The sequence below is a fragment of the Neopsephotus bourkii genome, unplaced genomic scaffold (genome assembly GCF_033783945.1).
Source record: "Neopsephotus bourkii isolate Nb327-2 ecotype Australia unplaced genomic scaffold, CSIRO-AGI_Nbou_v1 NB_357, whole genome shotgun sequence".
NCBI lineage: Eukaryota > Metazoa > Chordata > Aves > Psittaciformes > Psittacidae > Neopsephotus > Neopsephotus bourkii.
In genome coordinates this window covers 1216612-1238877 of record NW_026900863.1, presented here as the reverse complement: position 1 = coordinate 1238877, position 22266 = coordinate 1216612, and the positions used below count along the sequence as shown (strand labels likewise).

General features: G+C 38.5%; 2 protein-coding genes across 4 annotated transcripts in view; one reads left to right on the top strand and one right to left on the bottom strand.

Annotated features, from left to right (window-relative positions):
- The window catches only part of DOCK2 (dedicator of cytokinesis 2), a 173508-nt gene that overhangs the window by 67397 nt on the left and 83845 nt on the right, over positions 1-22266 (top strand). The window lies entirely within an intron of this gene.
- Positions 2397-22266, bottom strand: part of INSYN2B (inhibitory synaptic factor family member 2B) — a 29246-nt gene continuing 9376 nt past the window's right edge. The window contains exons 2-4 of one of the 2 annotated variants that reach the window (XM_061348421.1): positions 9421-11589; positions 6367-6441; positions 2397-2687 (exon numbers count right to left, since the gene is read on the bottom strand). In XM_061348421.1, the coding sequence (XP_061204405.1) occupies positions 2501-2687; positions 6367-6441; positions 9421-10799 (1641 nt within the window). In that variant the 5' untranslated portion in view covers positions 10800-11589 and the 3' untranslated portion in view covers positions 2397-2500. The remainder of the gene's footprint in view (positions 2688-6366; positions 6442-9420; positions 11590-22266) is intronic. The other variant, XM_061348422.1, reaches the window with a different exon arrangement.

The following is a 22266-nucleotide window of genomic DNA, read 5'->3' as shown; positions in this document are numbered from 1 at the left end:
GATATTAAACAATAAAAATAACCCCCAATGCTTACATATGAAATCTTGACATAGGTCAGATTCTCCAATTAGGTGTCACAAAGCTGTTAAATTGTGGGTGTTTTGTGTTGCTAGGATATACAGATTTCTATGTTGAATGAACCCTAAACAAAATAGATAGCAACTCTGCAGTCTTCCCCTCTTGCTGCGGCTGATGTGTACCCTGGCTTACACATTCCCACTCTTCCCTTTCAGTGTCTTCTTTCCTTTCAGAGCCTTCTGCTCTAGTGTTTTCTCTGAAGTTTCATGTAGAAAGCATGTTGTGTGTGTTACGTGTGAAGTCTGGCTGTAGCCCAAAAGATCAGTTCACTGCAGAAGACTTGCTGATTTTGCTAGTGTTATGCCTGTTGGTATTGCTTATGCTGATACCTTTACAGAGGATATTAATATAAAAATGTTATTATAGTACATAAGAAACATTTACACCCTAGTAAATCCTTCATTATCTCATTATAGACCAGTGCAACATAGGAATGTTCTTGGCATAACAGCATAAGCAGTACATGTATTTGAGTGTAATATAAGATGTTTTGATGTAATAATTTCTTACCTCTCTTATTGAAGAGGTTTGCTGTCTCATTAAAGGTAGCCTTTTTGCTAGTAAAAATTCATAGAATATTTTTCTTCTGAAAAGCCTCTAAAATAATGATCATTTTATGCCTGTCATTTCTGTACTGACTGGACTCAGCATGGAAATGTTTTTTTAACACTGTCAGTCTTGTCCAAGTGTAATAAATTAAGCCACATCACTTTACATGCACTCTTCTACATGGACACCACTAGTTCTATCAAAAAACTTTATTCTTCCAGACAACATTCTGTGCAAAATCGGTTTTAATGTGTTTTCAAATGTGTAATTAACCCTAAGAATTCAAGGAAACAGGAGTGTGCAAAAAGCATACAGACATCTTTAACTAACATTGCACAATTAATACAACATGATTTAGAAAAATAGGATCCAGGAGTTAATCTGTGGAATACCCTGGCACCATTTGAACTGATTAACCAGAGTCACATCCAAGAAAAGGTCTGCAGGACATTCCACTAAACATAAAATAATTATTTGGGATTTACAGTGTGCCCCTTTGGAAAACCTGTTCCCCTCTCCCCCCCCCCCCCCCCCCCCCATCAAAGATATCTGTGTTTTCATGAGGAAAATAGTCTCATCAACCCTAAAGCAGATTACATTGGCATACTCTGTGCTAACAGGTAACTCAGCTGTTTCTGAAGGAAGGAAATAGCTCCATTGACATCTGATGAAATCTTTTTAGCACTTATATTTTTTATAAAATACAGATTAGTTCATTAAATATATTAACTTATTTATATCTTAAGGCCAAAAAAAACCCCATGTCTTGGGATATTTTTGTGTAGTGATACAGGTAGGTGATAGACAAATTGGGCAAGTGGTTTAGCAAGACAGTAGCCAGAGTAGTTATAATCCTCACTCCATTGCATGATGGCATCTGAGGCATTGTGTCCTGCTGTAGATGAAATACACCAACTTACTGGAGAGAAACCGCCAAGATGACTGGTGGGATGCAGCACATAACATGTGAAGAGAGGCAGTGAAAACTGGATATGTTCAGACTCGAAGTAAAGGCTTAGGAAAGAGGTTTTATTATCTGTCTACTTCTTCTTAAAAATAAAGTTGAATGGGAAACCAGTAATGGACACAAGATTTAGAGCACAAAAAATACAGATTAGGTGTTAGGGGGAAAAAAATGGCAGCAGTTTTCCCCAGGAGGTTGTGGGTTTTTGTCTTTGGAGATCCTCAGAACTTAAATTCACCTGATTAGACCTTGCTTGAGTAAGGGGGTTAAACCTAGCATGACTGAGTTACGATTCTCTCATTCTTTTCAGAGTAGTCACTGCATCACCTACATGATTGCTTTTTAAGCTGAACCAGTGAAAGGACGGAGTAAAGCCTAACCTGAAAGTCTTCTTTTGTTGTTAAGTATTAGCTGATAGCAACAACAATAACAACAAAAAGTGGGGATCTGAAACACTTGTCTCCTTTGAGGAGAGCTATGTTTGAACAACATAGATTCCCCTGAATTTGTTCTTGATTATGTGATTTCTTTAAAGGTCAATGAAGTTCTTTCATCTTAACCCATGTTGCTTATAGGAAACAAAGACTGTGTGATGCCCTTAGTTTTGTCTACCATTGTGTTTCAAAGCAGAGATAGTTATTTTTTGTAAAGTTAGAAAGAAATTCTTTACAAAGCATATGAAAGTGTCCTTGGAAAAAAATGAGAAAGCTTCCTTTTGAAAGAAAAGTTTCTTTTTGAAAATAGTATCCTCATACACCTTTATTGAGTGAGTTGATTTAAGTAAATTTAATTCTTTCGATTAAACATTCTTTAGCCTTGCGATATTGGAATAGCAGTTTTTCAGGTGTGTGCTCTCAAACCTCTTCGGGTTTAGTGTTTTTTGAAATGTACAAGGTTTCCTAAGGAAGTCAAATCCACCAGAAGCATTTTCTTTTCACCTTTTTTTGTTTTCTTCTCAGCTCCTTTTTCTCAGGAGCTGGGTGATCAGGTGGCAGCTTCTGAGGTGAAGCTGGAGCTGGAGTTTGCTCTGCATGATCCAGCGTTTTCAAAATCTGATGAAATCTTCCTTCTTGTTGTCTGAAGTCATATTCTACACTATGGAAAAATGAAGAGATTTGAGGTAGCAAGTGAGAAGTTCCCTCAGTAAAATGCATGTGGAAAGGATGAGAATAATTTGGCACTATTCAATATTAGACCCTTGTTAAAACACAAAGTGCATAGGTTGATGCTTTGAAAAGAAGTTCATCTCTTAATCTTTCTAAGAGAAACCTTTTTCTTTCTATGAGTTAAGAACTCCAACACTGCCCATGAAATGGGACAAAACTTAAGGGAGTTAAAAATGAAAATGTATTAAGATGACCTTTCCATGGTCAGGTTTTGATCGCATAATCCAACTCAGCCATAGGCTTGGCATGAATTCAGTAATCTCAAGTGCTTTAAATGGGAATGTCTCCACTAGGACCAAAAATATATGAAACTAAGTTAATATGTAAGTCTTTGAAATAAGTAGTATGAATTAACAGAAAAGTGGAGTATAACTCACTTTAACTACATTGAAACACATAATTATTGTTGATGTCAGATGGGAGCCAAGATGTCTATTATGGAAGAGCAGATCTGTGCAAGGAAGTTCGAGTAAGGTTCAAATCTATGTGGATAGTGATTAAGCCTGTCTTGTGCAACCAGCAGCTGTACTGGTGCTGTATGACTTTTCTTTATTTCAACCACCTTTTCTAGACAGGAGAGTGGGAGTTGTATAAACTCCGTTTGCCATGGAGCTTTTAGCAGGCAGAGGGGAGAGTTAGAGGGAACTGGTTGTGATTTCCACAATGCAAGCTCCTTGGGAGGAATAAGGTATCATCAGAAGGATATAGAGATATCACAATAAAGCCGTGAGCCTCATTTGGGCAGTGAGTAGAAGAAATGTGTAAAATTCGTAAATATGCGTAACTTGAAACCCTATTAATTGTGTGTATTTGTATGTATATAGAAATCCATAAACATTATTGAGTAATATGTTAAAATGAACTAGAAGCTTGTTTCCCCTATAATTAAGGTGGTTTGGAGTGTTTAGTAAAATAGCTTGTGAGAGGAAAGCAATAGGATTATTCTAATTTAGAACTGGAGTGTGATCCCTGGACAAATCTATATGTAGTAAATAGAAGAAGCTGATATAAATGAAAAATTTGATCAGTGTCTCTTGAATTTTGTCTGACTATTGCAAGAAACTGCACTTAATTTTCAGTAATCCAGATCACATGCTGGACAATGAAACGTTCAGCTTATAGCGTACGTAAGGATAGCATCTGCTCATGTTCTTTTTTCAATTCCCTTCTTCAGTGTTTCTAATTTCCTATTGGAGAGATTATCTCTAGAGACAAGAGGTCAGTTCAGTCTTTGTTTAATACTGTCCCTTATATGCCATGGTAGAAGTGGTTTCAGTTGCTAATTGCATTTGTTCATTGTAGTGTAAACATTTGTCTTGCAGGATCTATGCAGAAAGTCCCAAGTAACGTCACATAATCCTGCTGGGTAGTTTATAAAGCTGAATTTACAGCCACTATTCTATATACCTGAAAAGCCTTTTATTACTTTACCTATCAGTGTAATCCACACTTGGATTGACATGAAATTAGTGTGTTGCTTGACACAGGGACTGCTTAGAATGAGCGTGATAAAGAGGCTTCAGTGACATTAACAAAAAAACAGAGGGCAAGATGAAGCACCTGGTTTAGTAATTAATGCCAACAGGGATGCTATTTTAGAAAGAAATTCTTGCACAGCTCTTTTTGGCTACATAAAACACAGGGATTGTATGGGTTTGTCTAGAGCAAAACCTGGTAACAATTAGTTGTTTCAGAATATTTTCTAATGAATATTCATAACCACGTATGTGGAACATCTCTGTAAAGTGAAAACTATCATGTTTCCTTGCTGTCTCTGGTTTTGTCTCTTAAAGCTAGAAACTTTTTAGAGGGGCTATGTTCTCTTGTATGTGTTCTATTAATCATTGCACTGTAAGCCTCCAGGCACCCTTATCATTGCAAACTACCTAGTGATCGAAAATGCACATCAATGTTTTGCTACTTCCCCTGTTCTTTAGTTCAGGTTCTTGTGCTTGTTGCTCAGGGTCTTTCCTGTATTGAAACCATGTAAATTAAAAATGCAGGGGACTGTCCTGGGCTCGGCAGAAGCAGTCATTTTTCTCTTTCTTGGTAGCTGGTGCAGTGCTGTGTTTTTGACTTTCGGCCTGGGAACAGAGCTGAAAACCCTGTGTCCTTCCAGGTAACTCTCCGTTACATCCTGGGCATGATGTGCTGTGGTATGGAATACTTCTTTGGCTAGTCTGGGTCAGGTGTCCTGTCTCTGCTTTCTCCCAGCTTCCCCTCCTCCCTGGCAGAGCATGAGGCTCACAAAGTCCTTGGCCAAACCAAAACATCATTGTTATAAGCTCTGTTCCCAGGCCGAAAGTCAAAACACAGCACTGCACCAGCTACCAAGAAGGAGAAAAATGACTGCTACTGCTGAACCCAGGACAGGGACACATCGTAATTTTTTGGTCTGAAGGGAGAAAGCAGTTAAAGGGTAGCTGGTACATAAATTCTATAGTCGCCTCTGTTCCTGTACAGCCAAATAAAAATGCACAGGGATTGTTCAAAGACAATGAACAAGTGAAGAAAATCTGTTTTGTCCTGGATCTCTCTTGTTATACAGATCCAGTCTGTGCTATTGGGTAAGTCATGTAACCTCCTGAAGTATCTGGAGGGCTGTGGAGAAGACTAACCCCTTTGTCTCAGAGGAGCTGAGATGTTCAGTTTGTGACATGACAATTTGTAGTTTTGTTACCAGAGGTTTAGGGCATTGGTACTCAACTGGGTTGTACTTTAGCAACAGGTTCCAAAGCTGTGTCGAAGCTTGACTTTATCTAGCAAGCTTATAAAGTGCTTTAAAAAATTTGTCTCATGTAGAAAATACAGTGTGAAAAACACTTCTATGTGGATATAACTTATTCATTATATCCATAAAAAATGCAAACTGGCAAAGCTAAAGGTCTGCAATGTTCTTTGAACTAAAGGAAAGGTTTTCAACCTAAAAGAAGAGTTCTCTTACCCTTTATTTTTGTAAATGTAATCAAATAATTGAAGATGTGTGTTTTCTGCCTCATGACTGAGATTGCAGAGATTGGATAATGTGTTTCTAGGTTGGCAGAAACCCTATAAAATGCACAAGCTGAGTACATGGTATAACCAAGAGTCTGTACCTGCTGGATTTTGACTGATGCCTGGCAAGCTGGGGACTCCTGCAGTGTGTCTGTATAGATGGATCATTCAAAGCACATACAGCTCCAAGAACACAGGACTACCAAGGATTTTGGCTGCGAGGAGATCTCATAGCAGCCTTCCAGTGTCTGAAGGGGGCCTATAGGGATGCTGGGGAGGGACTCTTCATTAGGGACTGTAGTGACAGGACAAGGGGTAATGGGTTAAAACTTAAACAGGGGAAGTTTAGGTTGATAGTAACATTTATACTGATAGTAACAATGCTGGGAAACATTACTGAGAAATTTGTTTGAGTTCTACGATGTATGTCTTTCAAATAACACCAGTATCGTTTTCTATGTGGGAAAACAAAACCACCTCACTCGTATCACTTGGTCTTTTGTTAAAAGCCAGGCTTAGAATAACTGAGATATTTTCTAGCTGTAGGCAAAGCATTCTATTATACATCTGTGAGATATCCAGCCAACATAAACTGACACAAAGGAGTTGGGTACCTGTAAATGATACATGCGGTGTTCTGGCAGGTGCTGCAGTTGTTGAGGTCTTGACCAGTGTGATAGAAGTTACGCCTGTAACAGACAGTAGTTCATGTCGTGTATTTACAGCTACATTAACAGATCTCTGAATCTTTCTTTCCCACCTCATGCTGATAAGATTCTGGTTGCTGGCTCCTGAATGAATACTTGTGAAAACACTTAGACATGCAACTGCTTCCCGTAAATACTTTAAAGTATTTGAATATCCATGCTTTTGGTGACTTGATCTGATTTCTCCCTTATGCTTTCTATTCTTTCCTTTTTTCATGTTTCCTCACTTGAGGTAACCAAATCGGGCTTTTCCTGCTGAGAGTATACGAATTTGGAGTGTTGTCAAAACAATGAAAGTGACTTTCATACTTCACACCAACTACAGTTCAGTTATGTTTATGATGGACGGATCTGCAGAAGCAGCCTGAGCTCGGTGGCTCATTGCGTCTGAAGGATGCAGAACACTTTGAACGAGTTTTATTTGAATTACAGGAGTTCAGTTTGCACCAACATAATTTTCTGATTGCTTTTGGACCTAAAGTGGAGGTTCTTCACATGTGTTATTGTACTACCTCCACAAGTACTTGGGATGTTCAGTTTTACTGTTAGTTGATTCTAGCATCACTGGTTGAAGCTTATCATTGAATCTTAGTGTGAAACTGACCGATATTGGGCAAAACTTTTGGTTTTAGTGTATGGGAAATGAGCAGAAATGGACTGTAAATATTACTGGGTCATCTGAGCTTGCTTCATTTCAAGTTACTCATTGTAATGCTCAGATTTTCAAACGTCATTGAAAATCGTCCTCTGTCAGACATAAATACATGTAGGGGATAAGGAGGGAGCATTTTTTCTGTAATTTCCTGCAGAACTGTAGTTGAGTGTTAGCTGTTTGAAATAAGCTATAGACAAGTGATTGTTTAAGGTTCACACATGGGTATTTCTTTCGACCCCCTGCCTTGAATATTGCCTCTAAACTGAACTTTTGGGTTTTGGTGTTTTACAAATGGTTTTGCCTATTTGTTATCACTATGTTTATATGGGGTTTGTCTGCTGTGTACAAGTTTGTACAAAGTTGGAACTAGAAAATTGTATGGGCTTTTTAGATAGAGAAAAATGACTAAGCACAATCCTCTGAAAAAGGATAGTTGGAGCTGGATTATATGGGGAAATGCTACATGGAATAAAAATATATGCAGTCACAAAAGCTAACAGAAATATTTTTACCTTAACAGTCAGGTGAACATTAATGGTTAATGTTTCCAGAAAAAAAAAGTACTCTGTACAGAGTAAAATCACAAGTTAATGTGATATATAGTGTGTTAATTATTTTAATGAGTGTAAGCCATCAGAAACGCAAGGAGGTCATTTCAATTCCCAGATAAAATACTTGGAGAAAGAAAATATCCTTCAAAAATGGATTTACTTTTCTTCAGAAGCTGTAAAAAAATTGGGGCATATAAAATTGTGGCTTCGGTTAGTTCTGTCCTGACAGTTTCTGCACAGCCACACAACCCTTTCCTGGCCACACAGGAACAAGTGCAAAGATGTGGTGCTGGGTCACAGGAGCAAGTCACTGTCATGTTCTGTGCTATTTCTGTGCAAATGAATCTACCCCAAAACCTCCATGTCTCACATTTCAGTACACTTTGCAGAAACCAAAAGAAGAATGCTGCACTGTCAGATTTACTCCTTAACTGCAGTCACTAAATACTATTGATGCACATGATCTGATTTTAAGGATGCAGTTTTACACACAGACCAGTGGTGCATAATGATTACTTTAGATGCCTGAGCTGCCCGAGTAAATGATGACATAGATTTAACGTTGCTTTATCCTTACAAAATGAAGTAAAATGGAACCTTTGTTCTCTCAATACTTTGACAGATTTATCTGGGATTTTTTCAAAGGCAAAAAGTATTTGATGGATAAACTACGTTATCATAAAACAGAACTTTAAAATGTATCCTAGCTGTATTTACTGTAAGTAGGAGCTGCTGTTCATGGTTTGGAAAACATTATTAGGGCATTCTAAAACCTGTATTGAGCATAGATATATTTAAAATTCTATTTTAACATTGTTCTACGAAGGTGCCCAATCTTTAGCAATCATTTGCATTTATAGTAGTATTATTATTTCTGATGCACAAATAAGTTGCATGATTAAATTACATAAATAATTCTGGCCGCCTTGGCTATAGTCACTATGAGAACAGGCTAAAAATAAATAATAGGTCACGACATCTCATGACAGTGCAGAAAGCAGTCATTGACACCTGAGATTCCAAAGTGAGTTCTTGCTGCCTATCTCCACATGCTCTATATTCATAGTTTTAATGCCTTTTAAGCACCTACATCCATCTCCCATGAAATCTTCCTGACATTCTGGAGCCCTTGAAGTTTACCTGTGCCTGTTTTCAAGGCATGCCCTTTAAGCAGCTGTGGTGTTTGTGGTATCATGACATACAACTAGCACTGTTGGGGGGTCCCAAATGTCTGCAGATGCTGGGCTTTAGCTGATAATTCTTTTACTTGCTTATGAAGGCAGTAGTAATGTGTTGAACAGTAGCAGAGTTTTGCTGATAGAAACCCTTTCAGCTGTAGGACTGCTTTGGCATTAAATGCGTATCTGATCTTGCTAATAAGAGGTAGTTTTCTTGCTAAAGATTTCTATTATACTACATTAGCCTGTATGGTTTTGCTGTTCTACTGCATACAGGTTTTAGCTGGATCTCAGGTGTCAGTGACTTTGTATTTGACACCATGAATCTAAATAAAACAGGGAGTTAATAAACCATGGCTTACACTGGGTTTAGTAAAGGCGGTATCAGCTAAAGGCAAATTATCAAGAGACTTGCCTCTCTGCTGAGGTACTAACACCAGAAAAAGTGTGTAAGATACCATTTTGCAAACTCATCTCTAAATATTTCAGGAAAGGGTTTTTCAGTAGCAAAGGTTGCAAGAATGCTAGCATCTACTATACACTGCTGCTGAATTACTGATCTTAAAATGCACCATACCCTTCACTGAGGGCTCTGGATTTTTCCAGGTCTTGGATTACATTCAAAAGGACTTTAATCTTCTCCTGGTTGGACTGCAAAGATTCCTCTACAGACTGCAGCCTGCCTTGGAGGGCACAGAGTTCACCGTGTGCCAAATGGATTTGATTGAGTCCACTAATCTCTTTGTTGGTTTGTGGGTTTATTTCATTCCTTGGCAGATAAGACTTTATGTGAAATCCTTCTAAACAGCTGTTACCCTGGGAAACAGCTGGCTGGGTAGAACAGTTCTCCATTTCAGAACTACGTGTCAGAATAGATTTTGATGCATTACTGCTGGTCACTGACATTATTGTGTGACCATCGTTTGTTAATGTCACACAGCTGGAGTCTGCTTTGTGCTCTCCTGTCTGTTGACAGTCTCTGAGGAAACAAGATGAACTGTGATTTGATGGAGATGGCAATGGAGCAGGTTCCTTACTGCTTTCATCTTTGCTGGCTACAAGTGACTCCGAATCACTTCTATCTGCTTCACAGGACTCAGAATGAGCATTATATTCACTGCAGTTACTGAAATTGACTAGGCAAGGGTATGCTTTTCCAGAATTAGACAGCAGTGTGCTGCTGTCATTATTTCCATTGATGTTTATGGCAGAAGAAGAATGCAGTGAATTACTTAAATTTGTGGTTGTGTCTGGTGCATCCCTGGAAACATTGCTGTCTTGTGGAAAACTCACATGTATGTATTCCGGCATCTGCGTAGAAACAGTTGTCTTCTCTGATCCTGAGAAATTGTCAGTCTGGATAGGTCCATTGCTTTGTGCTTTTGATGGCCTTTGACTTAACTGCCCATCCACCTCACCCTCCTTAAAGCCGTCTTCCAAATTATTAGTTATTCTTAAGTAACAGAGATCTGAAGACATCATGTCTTGCTCAGAAAGATTGCCATTCACCTGGATAGAGCTTGCAGGCTCACTTGGCATCTCTGTTAGTGATTTGCTGACAGTCAGCTTTTTTCTTTTAAAAACTGGGAAGTGTTTCCTGAGGCTGGGAGATGTTTGTATGGCAACATTCTGAAGCCCCTTCTGAGCCCTTGCAGCAGATGGAGATTGACGTAGCAAAAAATTGTGATCAGTAAATATTTCTGGTTTTCCAGCCGTGAATGCTATATGTTGGGCAGGGTTAGGATCCAGCTCATTCTTTGGGTTCACACCATCATCCTTGAATCGGACTTGCTGAGATTTGCTCCTGCGGTGCTGTGGCTGTCTTATAAAATCAGCTGAATCCAGACTGTTCCTTTTCAGGAGCACTGGGCGCATTTTCATGTTTTGCTGGGACATTGAATCACAATTTAAAGTCTGTAAGTAACGTGTTTCTTTGCGACCCATTTCATTTGTCATTTGAACTGAATATTAAGGTTGTTCCTAAGGTGCAAATGAATACTTCGCTCTTGAAGAAGCTAAGCTGTTCATTCTTCTTGTTTGTGTGCTTTTAACTGACATTCTGTCTTTAGGAATGCCCTTTCAAATTTAATTGACCAAATACTAAAATAAAGAAATTCTATAACATTTTTAAGGAAAGATTTCTTGTAGCAAGTAAGTGCAGAAATCTGTGTGTTGTGAAGCTAACACAATCTTCAGATTACAAAATTACATAGGCTGTTATGCTTACAGTTAGACAATTTAAAGGTAAGGTGGAGTCTATGGCTTTCCTGATGGCTCTTGTGTGACAGTCAGTTCTCCATTGGTGATCCAGCCTTTTTTTATGATGGACCAGTCACATGTGCTTTATTTGCATGTTGTTGAAACAACAAGCGTTATGACTTTTGGGTGGATTTTCATTTCTGATGCATAGTTTTCCTAATGAAATATATCCATTAGTGCCAAATTGAACTGCTTTCTTTAGAGAGAGTTTTTCTTCTTCCGCCATCTTCTTAAAGTTGCAAATGAAACTAATCTACCCAAAGAGTTAAGCAAACTGTAAGCAATTCCGACCAGGTAAAAATGCAGCATCCAGTGGGTTTCCATGGGAGAAGTTATCGTTGTGCAGCTATTACTTCAGTTTGTGCAAATACAAGGCCAGTCATATCCAAAGGACTGTTTCACTTGGGGAATTTCTGTAAATACTTTGGCACCAGGAGAGCTGTCCAGTCTGAAGAACCAGAAAGTGCAGAATAGCGGGAAACATTTCCTGAAAGTAACAATAGTTGTAGATGAGCAAAGTGCCAAATACTATAAATTTCTTACGCTGTCTCCTCAAAATTGTCATCTCCATTGATTTTGTAACTTTGGTAGTGAGATATTTGTACAGAAACTTAAAAATGTTTTGCAATGTTGAAGTGCCTCAAGTCATCCTCATATGAAATATGAAATACAAAATACTAAAGATTGACACAAAACATTCAGAGGGGTGGTTTTCTCTTTGTGATCCGTACTCATTCTCCTACCCAGATCATTCCAGAATAGTTTGAACTAAACCTTGGTATCTGCAATGAACAGTAGCAGGTTTTAAGTCCTGAATTTCAAAACTCACCTATGAGATGTACCTGCATGTAAAATATGCTTCCTATATTTTTAATAAGGAATGCTAAATCTGAAATTAGCTGCTAGAACAGAGTAAGGCAAAGAGAAGGCATTTATGCAGAATACAGGAAATATTCTATAGAATTTTGAATAATCAAGCATAATGTGCTTTTAGGTTTGCAGTGATTTTTAACACTGGGGCTAAATGCCCAGCATAGTGTTAATTTACCAGTAATCCTGTTCCCTGATTCTTTTATCAGCCTTGTTACTTCTGTTGCCTTCGTGTGTCTTTTGTTGAAGCATTGCAGAAACTTTACCATATTTAATTTGCAAGAATCGATGAGATAGGTGCAGTGGGTAAGATCTGCTACAGAATACAGCAAGCTGTTCTCTAGCCTCCTGTAACATTCAGACAATGTAATGTAATTAAAGTAATTATGTGATATTACTCTATTATTAAGTTTGAGAAGAAAATGAGCATTGAAAGATTTCACTGCAGAGAGAAATGCTGTGTAAGATATTGAGGAAACAAATATGCACATTAATAACAGATTTTACTTTCAGGATATGCTAACATTAGGTCGCTTAACTCACTGCACTGCTTGTTCAGTGGAAACAAGTATACACAATAAACAAGTCGAAGTGTTCCTGCAGATAGAGTTCCAGTGCCAAATTCTGAATTCTCATATTGTCCACTAATTACTGGAGGCTTTTTTGCAGTTTTGTTTGAGAATGTATCCAAATACTGCAGTAGCATTCTCCATTTCCCATCACAGCTGCTATGCTCTGGGCAGATGGACTACTTTAAAAGTTATACTTGCCTAATTACATTTGGAAAGAGGCTTTAGAAATCTAATCCTTTGTATTTTGAATACAAGTAAAAAGCCCTTAAGGGCTTTAGGAGAGCTGTCTCCTTTGGCTGTAGAGGCATTTGAGCTGGATTCCTGCATTCTTCATTTGCAAATTGCTGTTTTAATTCTGTGTGATTTTTAGCCACCTTGGCATTCACTAGTCTGGGATTCATATGAATTGTTGTAATCAAAGTTAAACAAAATATTAAAACAAGGTGAAAAGTGTATAGGGAGGAATGCTCTACTACTTGGACTGAAAACCCAAAGTAGTGCTTTCACTGAGTTATAGGTGTCTGTGTTCAGATTAACAAATCAGTGTAACATTGCCAGCGACTAAGTTTAAATAACATTTTCCCTTGCCTGGGTTATCATTCCCCATTCTTTTTTGGTGCAACCATTTCCTGGTCTTGTTTTGCTCATTATTTCACACTGACTGAATATGAAAAGTTCTAGGCATCTATTTTATGAAAATGCTTTCTATGTATTAATGTAATGTATGTTCCTCATAACAAAAAGCGCGTGCCAATTTTCAGTTTATGTCTTGTAGGATTAATAATAATATCAACAGTTTGGGTAGGAGAAATGTAGTAGGATTTAATGTGTGCCAGGCTTCCATGACCTCACATCCAGCTATCCATCCTCTTTGTCCCCATTCCTTCCCTTGGCAGCTGCTCCTCAGTCCTGAGGACATGCCTCCTGACTTGATTTGCTTTGTTAGCGCTGTGGATTCATCTCAGTCTCTTCATTCACTGGTTGTTGAATCAAGTGGTCCATGAGGTGCTTGATGGCTAATGTTACTTTAAATGTTGCCTATTTTATGCTCCTCTTTTCAGTGTCTTGAGTATGTGAATCTGACTAATAAATATAATTGCATTCTTTTCTATTACACTTAGCTTATACTGTTAGAGCAGATCACAATTTTTAAAGTCTTTGCATGCTTTGCACACGCACTTCATAATGGTGAAAATTAGTCTTCAGCATAAATTTATCCTAGCTCCAGTGTGGAATAAATGAATTGCCTGGAAAAGTCTAAGGTGCAAATCTAGTACCTCAAACAACAGTGGAACTCCATTTCTAACCTCAAGATTTTGGTTTTGAATTCTTAGAAATGGAGCATAGATTTTAAAATGTGAATACTGGCAAAAGTATGCTGAGACAGATTGGTCCATATTTTTCTTTTGAGATGCAAATCTTAAAGCTGGGTAAAAAAAAAATACTTTATCCAACATGAAAGCAATCTTTAAAATCTAAAAGTATAAACAAATTCAATAGGTTAGCGGCTCTGTAAGTGTTGAAGTTCTTAATGTTAGCCAGATTTTTTTTGTTCAGTATTCAATCAAAGCTAACTCTAAAGCAACAATCACAGCAAGTCATTCTAGGGTGGACTGTAATGCACATTTGAGATTTTTATAACTTAAGAAACCTCAGTGGAGCTGAGAAACTTATTTTTTGCCGATTTCTAAGTTCAGTAGGGCCAGAAAGGATTTCATCACAATCTGGTGGACTGCAGGATGGTTCTTTTTGTCCTAAAATGTCTACTGAGTATTTTTGAGACATTCGTTTTCACTATTAAGTTAATCAGTGATAGATTTTTAAAATGTAGTTTAATACCAGTACATATCAGTACATACTGCCAGGATAATGAATATGGGGAAACGAAGAGATGTAATTGAAATTGTCATTTTATGAGGTAAAAAAAGATCAATTGCATCTGAATAGGTTTTTCCTCTGTGTATTTTCCTGCCTTGTCTCAGGTTGCAGGGTGTTTTGTAGTTTTTAGGTTTATTTTGGGTTGTAGCTGGAGTTGGGTATTTGTCAGATCAAGCTAAAATAACATCTCAGCTGTTCTTGCTACCTGACCCATTTCACATTCAGTTACTTGGTTTTACAGTATCTGTAGCATGGTATTGCTCCACTGATTTAACGAGTGTCCCAACTACTCCCTGGGCTTCCCCAGTCCCAACTAACGATGTGGAATTTTCAAACTATGGAGTACAGTCAATTGCTGTTTCACCACCAATCTGTGGGTCTGGACTTGGTGCCATGTCTACCTGTGAAAAAGGTGTCATTTGATGTTCAATCAACAACTGTGACTGTAAATATGGACACTGCAGTCAAGCTTCCTTTTTCACCTGACACCAGTGCACAGGTTGTCCTACGTCCTATGTAGTACACTTTTGTTGCCTCTTTACGTTGGCCTGTACACAGAATTCCATGTTCTGATTGTGTACACTGCTGCAGGAGAGTTCTCTATGTGTTTCTGTATTGAACTACTCAACTGTTCCCTGCTGCAGTGGGTTTGGTAATGAACCTCACCTGAACACCTACAACATGAGGACCTAAGGAGAAAGGGTGAACTTTTTTATAAGTCCTTCTGGCAGGTTTTTTGAACCACGTTAAGGTGGGATCAAGGTGAATGGAGAAAAGGATTTACTACAGATAAGGAATACAGGGTGGGATGTAAGCTTCTGACTTCAGAAAAGGAATGTTTCCATGATGAAAGAGATTATAGGATTTTATCTTCGAGTACTGTTACAGCAAGACTTGTAAATTACTTCAGGTTGGTGAGACTGGGAAGATGCAGTAATATTTACTGCAACAGCAAAATGGCCTTAGTAAAGCAAGTTTTAGGAATAAAAAAAGGCTTGGCTATACTTTGAGATGATGCAATGCCATTCCAGGTGAAGATGCATAGAAAGATAAAAGGATCTTATTTCCGAATATAGTTTTCAGAACTATGATACTTAATTATTTTATTCTACTCTAACAAAAATAGAAGTTCAACCACCTCCTTTGAAGAGATGATACATTCCATTGGCTGTTATGGAACAAAAGGCTTCATGGATTAGAAAATATTTCTATGTCAATATTTGTTTTGGAGCATATATTGGAAGCTGTTCACGCAAGGATTACCACTGGGGGATAAGACAGAAGTTAATAAATTCAGTCATGTATCTACAGTACAGAAATTGGAAGGAATTTTTTTTCAGTGTTACTGTGCAAAGACAAGTGTACTTAAAACTGAGAAATTTCTCTTGAAAAGTGCTCCAGTGCCTACAGGGAGATGGAAGTTATCCAAAGTGACAGGTTGGGGAGCTGGAAAGTGTCCAAATAGCTGGTTCATGGCATAACATTTCAGTGCTTTTTCTTGAATAAATCTGGTATTCTGCTCTTTTCCTCGTAGTTGAAAGAATCCCAGGAAGCACTTGGTGTTTGTGTAAAAAGATGAACACGTGTTACATCTTAAATTACTGTAAATTTATATCCTGGCCTTATAAAATGTTAACATATCTCTATCTAAATGTAGATAGATTGATGTAAGTAGGTAGGTTGTGGGCAGGTAAATACGCAGCTCTGTGTGTGTATGAAAGCAAGCTGCTACCCAGGCTGTGGCATTTTGGTTACAAATGTCATCAGCTCCTCAAACTTACCTTTGGAACTTTCTCTTTGGTTGTTTAGTTATAACAACTCTGCCTCTTATAACAACAAACCTACATTTTTTTCCTGAATACCAATCCTAAAAGCTACTTCTACTGTGGTTCTTGTGGTGACATCTTGCTCCTCGCTACCACCTTTCTGCTGGGTGTCTTTGTTGAGCAGGCTGCTACAGGAGATGTCTGCCATGTATTTAATATACAGGTTTGTCACTTTGCTGTGCTATCCTCTACCTTAGCTGACACTTCTGAGCCATATACATGCTGAATTTCATCTTCCTTTACAGTGCTCATCACTCCTGTTTATTTCTGATCACAAGTAGTCAGCATCTTTTCTAGACAGAAGATAAAGAGGCCAAAACTGTCTAAAATGTCTCTTTGTAAATCTATAACATAATCCCTTCCTGTCATCCCAGAGGATCTTGTTTGCTCTCCTCAGAACAGCAAAGATCAATTTCTTGTTATGGCTCAGAGGTAATTTCGGTACAGAATTCATTTTTCTTTTCAGTGCTTGGCTCACTCGTATTTTCAGGAATCCCTCCAAAATGGGTGTCTTGTGTTATGCACATGTCTGTGGTAATCTTTACATGTATATGTTGGTTGTAACATGCTGTGATAACTTTCAGCTTTTACAGTGCAGTTAAGTAAGCATCCAGTTGTAGCCGCCACCTGCATGGAGAGGGATGAACAAGGGCCCAGTCTGTGGCTGTGAAATAGTTCCATTCAGTTTAACTTTGCAATGTATTATTCAAATTTGAGTTCCACTCCATTGCATGCTGAGAAAAGATAGCTTTAGTTTCAATCGTACTGATTCACACAAATGAAGCCATTTGTTTCCTTATTGGAATTATTTTATCTTCCAATAATTAAAGCTCCTAATTAATTTTAGGAGAAAGTAACATAATGTCTGCTTAAACTTTCCTACACAGAGCATGATTCTTCTGTCTTCATTTGTGAGCTGCAGAACTCTTTGATTTGAATGAATATGCTCCCCTCAAACTGCAATCCAAACACTAGCAAAATGATACTGCATGCTTTGTTAAGCCTCAGTCATTAATGAAATGTTATCAGGATGGTTGTGAGCCCCTGAGGAGTATATCCATGCAGTGTGCAGGAAGGCTTTAAGTGTGTAACGGGAAAGATTTTGCCGTATTGTCTAACAATGTTCTCCAGTTTTACAACACATTACTGTTTGCAACATGCTTCTGGATTTTGAAAACATAGTAAGGTTCATGTCTTTTTCTATGGTAGGTGTCTATGTTGGGAATGCCTGGTAACATGACAGCATCTGCCCCAAGTTGTGCAGTTGCTCATTGTGGGTATTTATGAGTAATTTTTGGTCAATATAACAAATCACTTCATTATTGAAGACAATTTTGCTTTTTCTATACAGGCTGTTTATACTGGCAATGCATTCTAGGTGGGAATAGAGGAATCTTGGATAAACTCCTAATACTAGACACAGTGATTCCATTTAAAATATGTGGGCCACTGCATTAACAGTGCAGTTTAAGCCTGGCTGAGAGCTAGGGCGTTATTTCTTCCTACAGAGCCTCCCTGCTGATCTGCAAGTGTGATTTACACGTCAGAATTGGCTCTCAGTGAACCTGTTGAGAATATGACTAGAAGGACTGGGACTTGCCTTCTTGTGTCCTGTGAAAAGCTCCAGAGGTTACAGGGGGCAAAGAAAGGAGTCCAGTATTAAGTCTGTATGGATAACTGAGAGGGAATGTTGTGTTTGTCCCATGGTTGCTCTTAGTTTTCCTTGTTAAAATAGATGTGCAAACTGTAACTAGAGTGAACATTGTTATTCAGAAAAGAGTTTTATGTCTATTGTGTAGAGGCATTTATACTTTGATTTTCTGGCTAGATTTATTCTGAATTCCTCAAGAAAGAAGTTTTTGTATTTAGGTCAGTTTTAAAACTAGCTCATTTACTTTGTACCTATGGATGTGTTTGGTGGAGTGTTTCTCCTGCTCGTGTCTACTTGGATGCATTCTTCGTATTTTATTTCTTGAGTCAGTATGAAAGGATGGGTGGGGGGTAATACTGCTTTTGTACATTAACAGCTGTTTCCCTGTTGAACTATAGACGTGTAGGGTAGGTGTAGCTAAGCAATTTTAACACCAGGAAAAAGGACTATTTCTACCCTAAACCATTTAAAATCAGAATAAGGCACTTGCTGAAGATGGTGACGTCTGCACTTGAGTTGTTTTCACCATTACAGTATTTATTTACTTTTAAAAAACAACTTTTGAATGTACTTGCTGCAGCCCCTTTGCTTTCAGCTGGTTTCTGTATTCTGCTCTTTCAGTTAGTTTATCACTTCAGAGTAAGAAGAATGACATGGCAAAACCGAGTCCAAAAATACTGAGCAGTCTGCTGAGCTGCAGCCTTGTAAGCATCATGTTCTTAGCTGTGATCCATCAGGAGCTCCATAACTTTTTTTGCCACATCAGTAGGTGGGAGTATTCAGTAAATGTGAGGAGTCAACTATTGCTCTCACTTTTATCCCACACCTGGATATACTGGGAGCCAGGGAAGAAACCGTGCCAGGTTCCTGCTGAAATACACTTTCCAATAGCTTCTGTGTTTCCTATGGAAATATCAAAACCTGTGTGGAAAGGTTTTGCCAGATTCATCATAACAGGGCCATAGTGTAAAATCTGCAGCTTGAGGCTTTTTTACCTGTGTTCCTTCAGGGCATGTATAACATCTGAAGTGCAAGTGGCAGTATATTTCGTCCTCCTGAGATGCATTTGTGTACTTAGCTGAACAAACATTGCTGTGTTTCTTTCTAACTACTGGTTTTGACAAATGTTTTCAGTGTGAGGGAATTGATTTATGGCAGTTTAGAGACTGGGTTACAGGAAAATGGCTGACAGTAACTGCTGGAGAGACTGAAATTATGCTTACTGGCTTTGGCAGGGTCTACGTCGAGAATGACGTTTCCCATAAGCTCCCTGCTTCTGGTGTGAAAAGCTGCAGGTGGAGAAGGAATGTAGGCTGAAAGATAATGAGCTGGGGCCTCCTCTGAGAAAATCTGTTATCAATTGTGATCATGACTGCTCCTCAGTGTCAGAGAAATCTTTACTCAGGTTTTATCCTTCTGCAGCATAGTCTTCTAAGAGTCTAATGCATTGACATGTCTTTTCTCTGGATGTTTGCAGAACGAAGCAGTGACACAATTGTCCATAAGGCTGGTAGTCTGGGTTCTTGTATGAATTATGTTTATTTTATCATCAACCTTCTGAGAGCCAGAATTACCCATTCTTGAGGGTGGCTGGTGAGAAGAGCAGAGCAAGCGAGAACCCGCTGCTTATCACAAGCTCCTGCTACGTGTAATTTTACTTCATCAGCAACCATCAGATTGCTGTGTTTTGGAGAGACCAATGACATGTATTTTGTGGGGTTACAGTTAAAAACATGAGAATTACATAATAAAAAGTCTTTGGCTGTGCTTGTTCTCTTCCTTTGGCTTTGCCTTTGCCAATTTTACATGTTTCATGCTTTCTGTAATGCAGGCATTAGGAAACTCAAAGTGCATATTTGTAAGACTTACAAGAATATTTTATAACCAGCAACACTTAGTATCCTGACAGGCTCTTTAACAACCCAACAGCTTGATGTTGCTAATATATAATGGGCAGTGACAACGGAAGGATGTTTTGCTTTGCTTGCATCTGATCTGTTGTGCAGTGCTTCTCTTTCAAGCCATGAGAATGGATGCAGGTAGTTTCCTTCATAAGCATTCTGAAGGAGATTTTTTTCAGTCAAGTTTTCAGCCAGGTGCACTGATTGATCCATAATTCTCTGTGACTTTATTCTGTCATTTTATAGGCCACTTCTGTCCTGCTTAATGCTTTGCTTGTGAGGTGCACAGATTATTATGCAGGGCAGGTGCCTTTAAAAATTAATTGTACTATCATTACTGCCTGACTACTTCCTAAAAATAGAGAGAAGATGCTTTGGAAAAGCCTTGCTCTTTTTAAGGAGAGGATTTGGAAAAAACCCCACTTTAGTTTATAATTTGCAACCTGAAAAATAATTTAGCTTTGCAATGGCTCTCTAAGCTTTGCACCAATGGTAGGAGCACCAGGTATTGAACACAAGCTCCAGTGCAGCTCATTCCTTGACAGAGATACCAATTCTATGTTACAGCATTATTGTCGTGTGTAGCATTGTTTTAATATTCCTGCTCTCCCGTCAGAGCAGCAAAAGCTCTGGCATCATGTCTGCGGAATATGACTGGATCACATCTGTGTGGAGTAGAAATAAGTCTCAGCACTGAAAATAAAAACCATGAATGTGGTGATTTTAACTTCTGAACTTGCTGGGATCATTGTTTTCGTGTCAAATGTTTGGTTTATGGTAAATCCCAGGAGATTCACAATTCATTAGTGTAGAAGCATCTGCGTGCAGTCAGTGTTCCACCTGTGGCTGAGACCTAGCAGGGGCAAGAGGATTGTGTTGTTCCAGACCAAAAGGTCATTATCATCTTCTTGTCAATGCTCAAGATGTTACCATCACTGCCTCTCAGAAGACAACAGTGCTGCTGCTGTGCTAGAGGCATAAATTGGCAGGATGGTTTCTTTGTCTCATTACAGACACCACTGTGTGTGTAGTTTTTCCACTGTTTTCCAGAGAAGCAAGAAACCAAGTGACTGCATGGCCGCAGGAGTGAGCAAGGCAGGCAACCCAGAATTGTTATTGAAGCTTGGGTTATCTTAGAGTGTGTTAGGAAAAAATAAGTAGGTATGCAATTCAGCTTGATGTGCTTGGGTTTTGTCCTGTAAAATTAGAAAACCCAATTACAACACTTAAATGTGTAGAAACAACAGAAACATTGATGTTTATTCTGTCAAGATTGCAATGTTATTCTCCTAACAGTAAGTCCAGAAAAAGCTTTCTAAGACAGGAATATCAGGCTATGTAAGTGGCAGCCTAAAGGCATGTATATTCTTGTATAACTGGAGTGACCAAAAATTTCCTTTTTTTTTTAAATTTTTTATTTTTATTTTTGTGTACTGATAGACATTTGTGTTCCCACTATTATTTCATTAATAGCTTCCAGACAACTGTAGGATTCACACAGGTATGACTGCTGCAGGCTGTGGAGGTTTATCTTCATACACTTGCATGTCCCCATGATGCTACATAGACTTGTACTTTAGGTTGTTTCCTCCTTTAGCTTGTCTTGAAATGCTGGTGTGCCCAAACCTGTGGGGGAGCACCACTGATGAAGGAGGAGGAGCCAGCAACAGAGAAATTCATTTCAACAAAGGCTAGGTTTGGGATTTTTTCAGCTGCTAACAGCGACTGGTCTAAACTACTCTGCCCGCCCACTGCCCCTATCCTACACGATTTCTTCTTTAGTTTCTTTTCCACCAAAGAACCTCTTCCCTACACAGTGCTATGAAATCCTGAATAATATATTCATTAATTCAACAGAGTGCAGATGCTTTTCTCTCTCCTCCAAGATCCTAGTGGCTACATTATTTGTTTCCTGATTTTGTGCTTGATTATTCTGTTCTTTGCTAGCATCTGTGACTTGGGATGTACAGCCTGCTCAGGCCAACCTAATGTCCTGGAACTCTCTAATTGCAGCACTGTCATTTAGGTTTTTATGATGATCTGAAAGGGGTAAGGGAGCTCCACTACTGTTCCAGTGCTTCACATTTGCCTTCTTCATTTGGCAGCAACACATACACAATATTATTTCTCCTCTTATTTGGTTAAACTCCTTTCTGTCTTTACATTTTTTAAAAATGGGTTGTAATTAGTTGCTAAAAATATTTTAATATTTCAGTATCTGTATTTAGCAATCTCACAGGCTGGGAAGTTAACCTGAGCAATAAATAAGTCACTTTCATATCTTTAAAAAGTACAGTAGTACATGCTTTTTTGAAAGATGTTTTTTAAAATTAAGAAGTTCAGTAGGAAGGAGTGTACAGCATCTTGTACCGTCTATCTGGTTTTGGGGGACAAAATACTGGCACTGAGCTCTGCAGTCCAGTGATTCTTGTTGAACCTATAAAATACTAGCAGTATCCTTTAAAA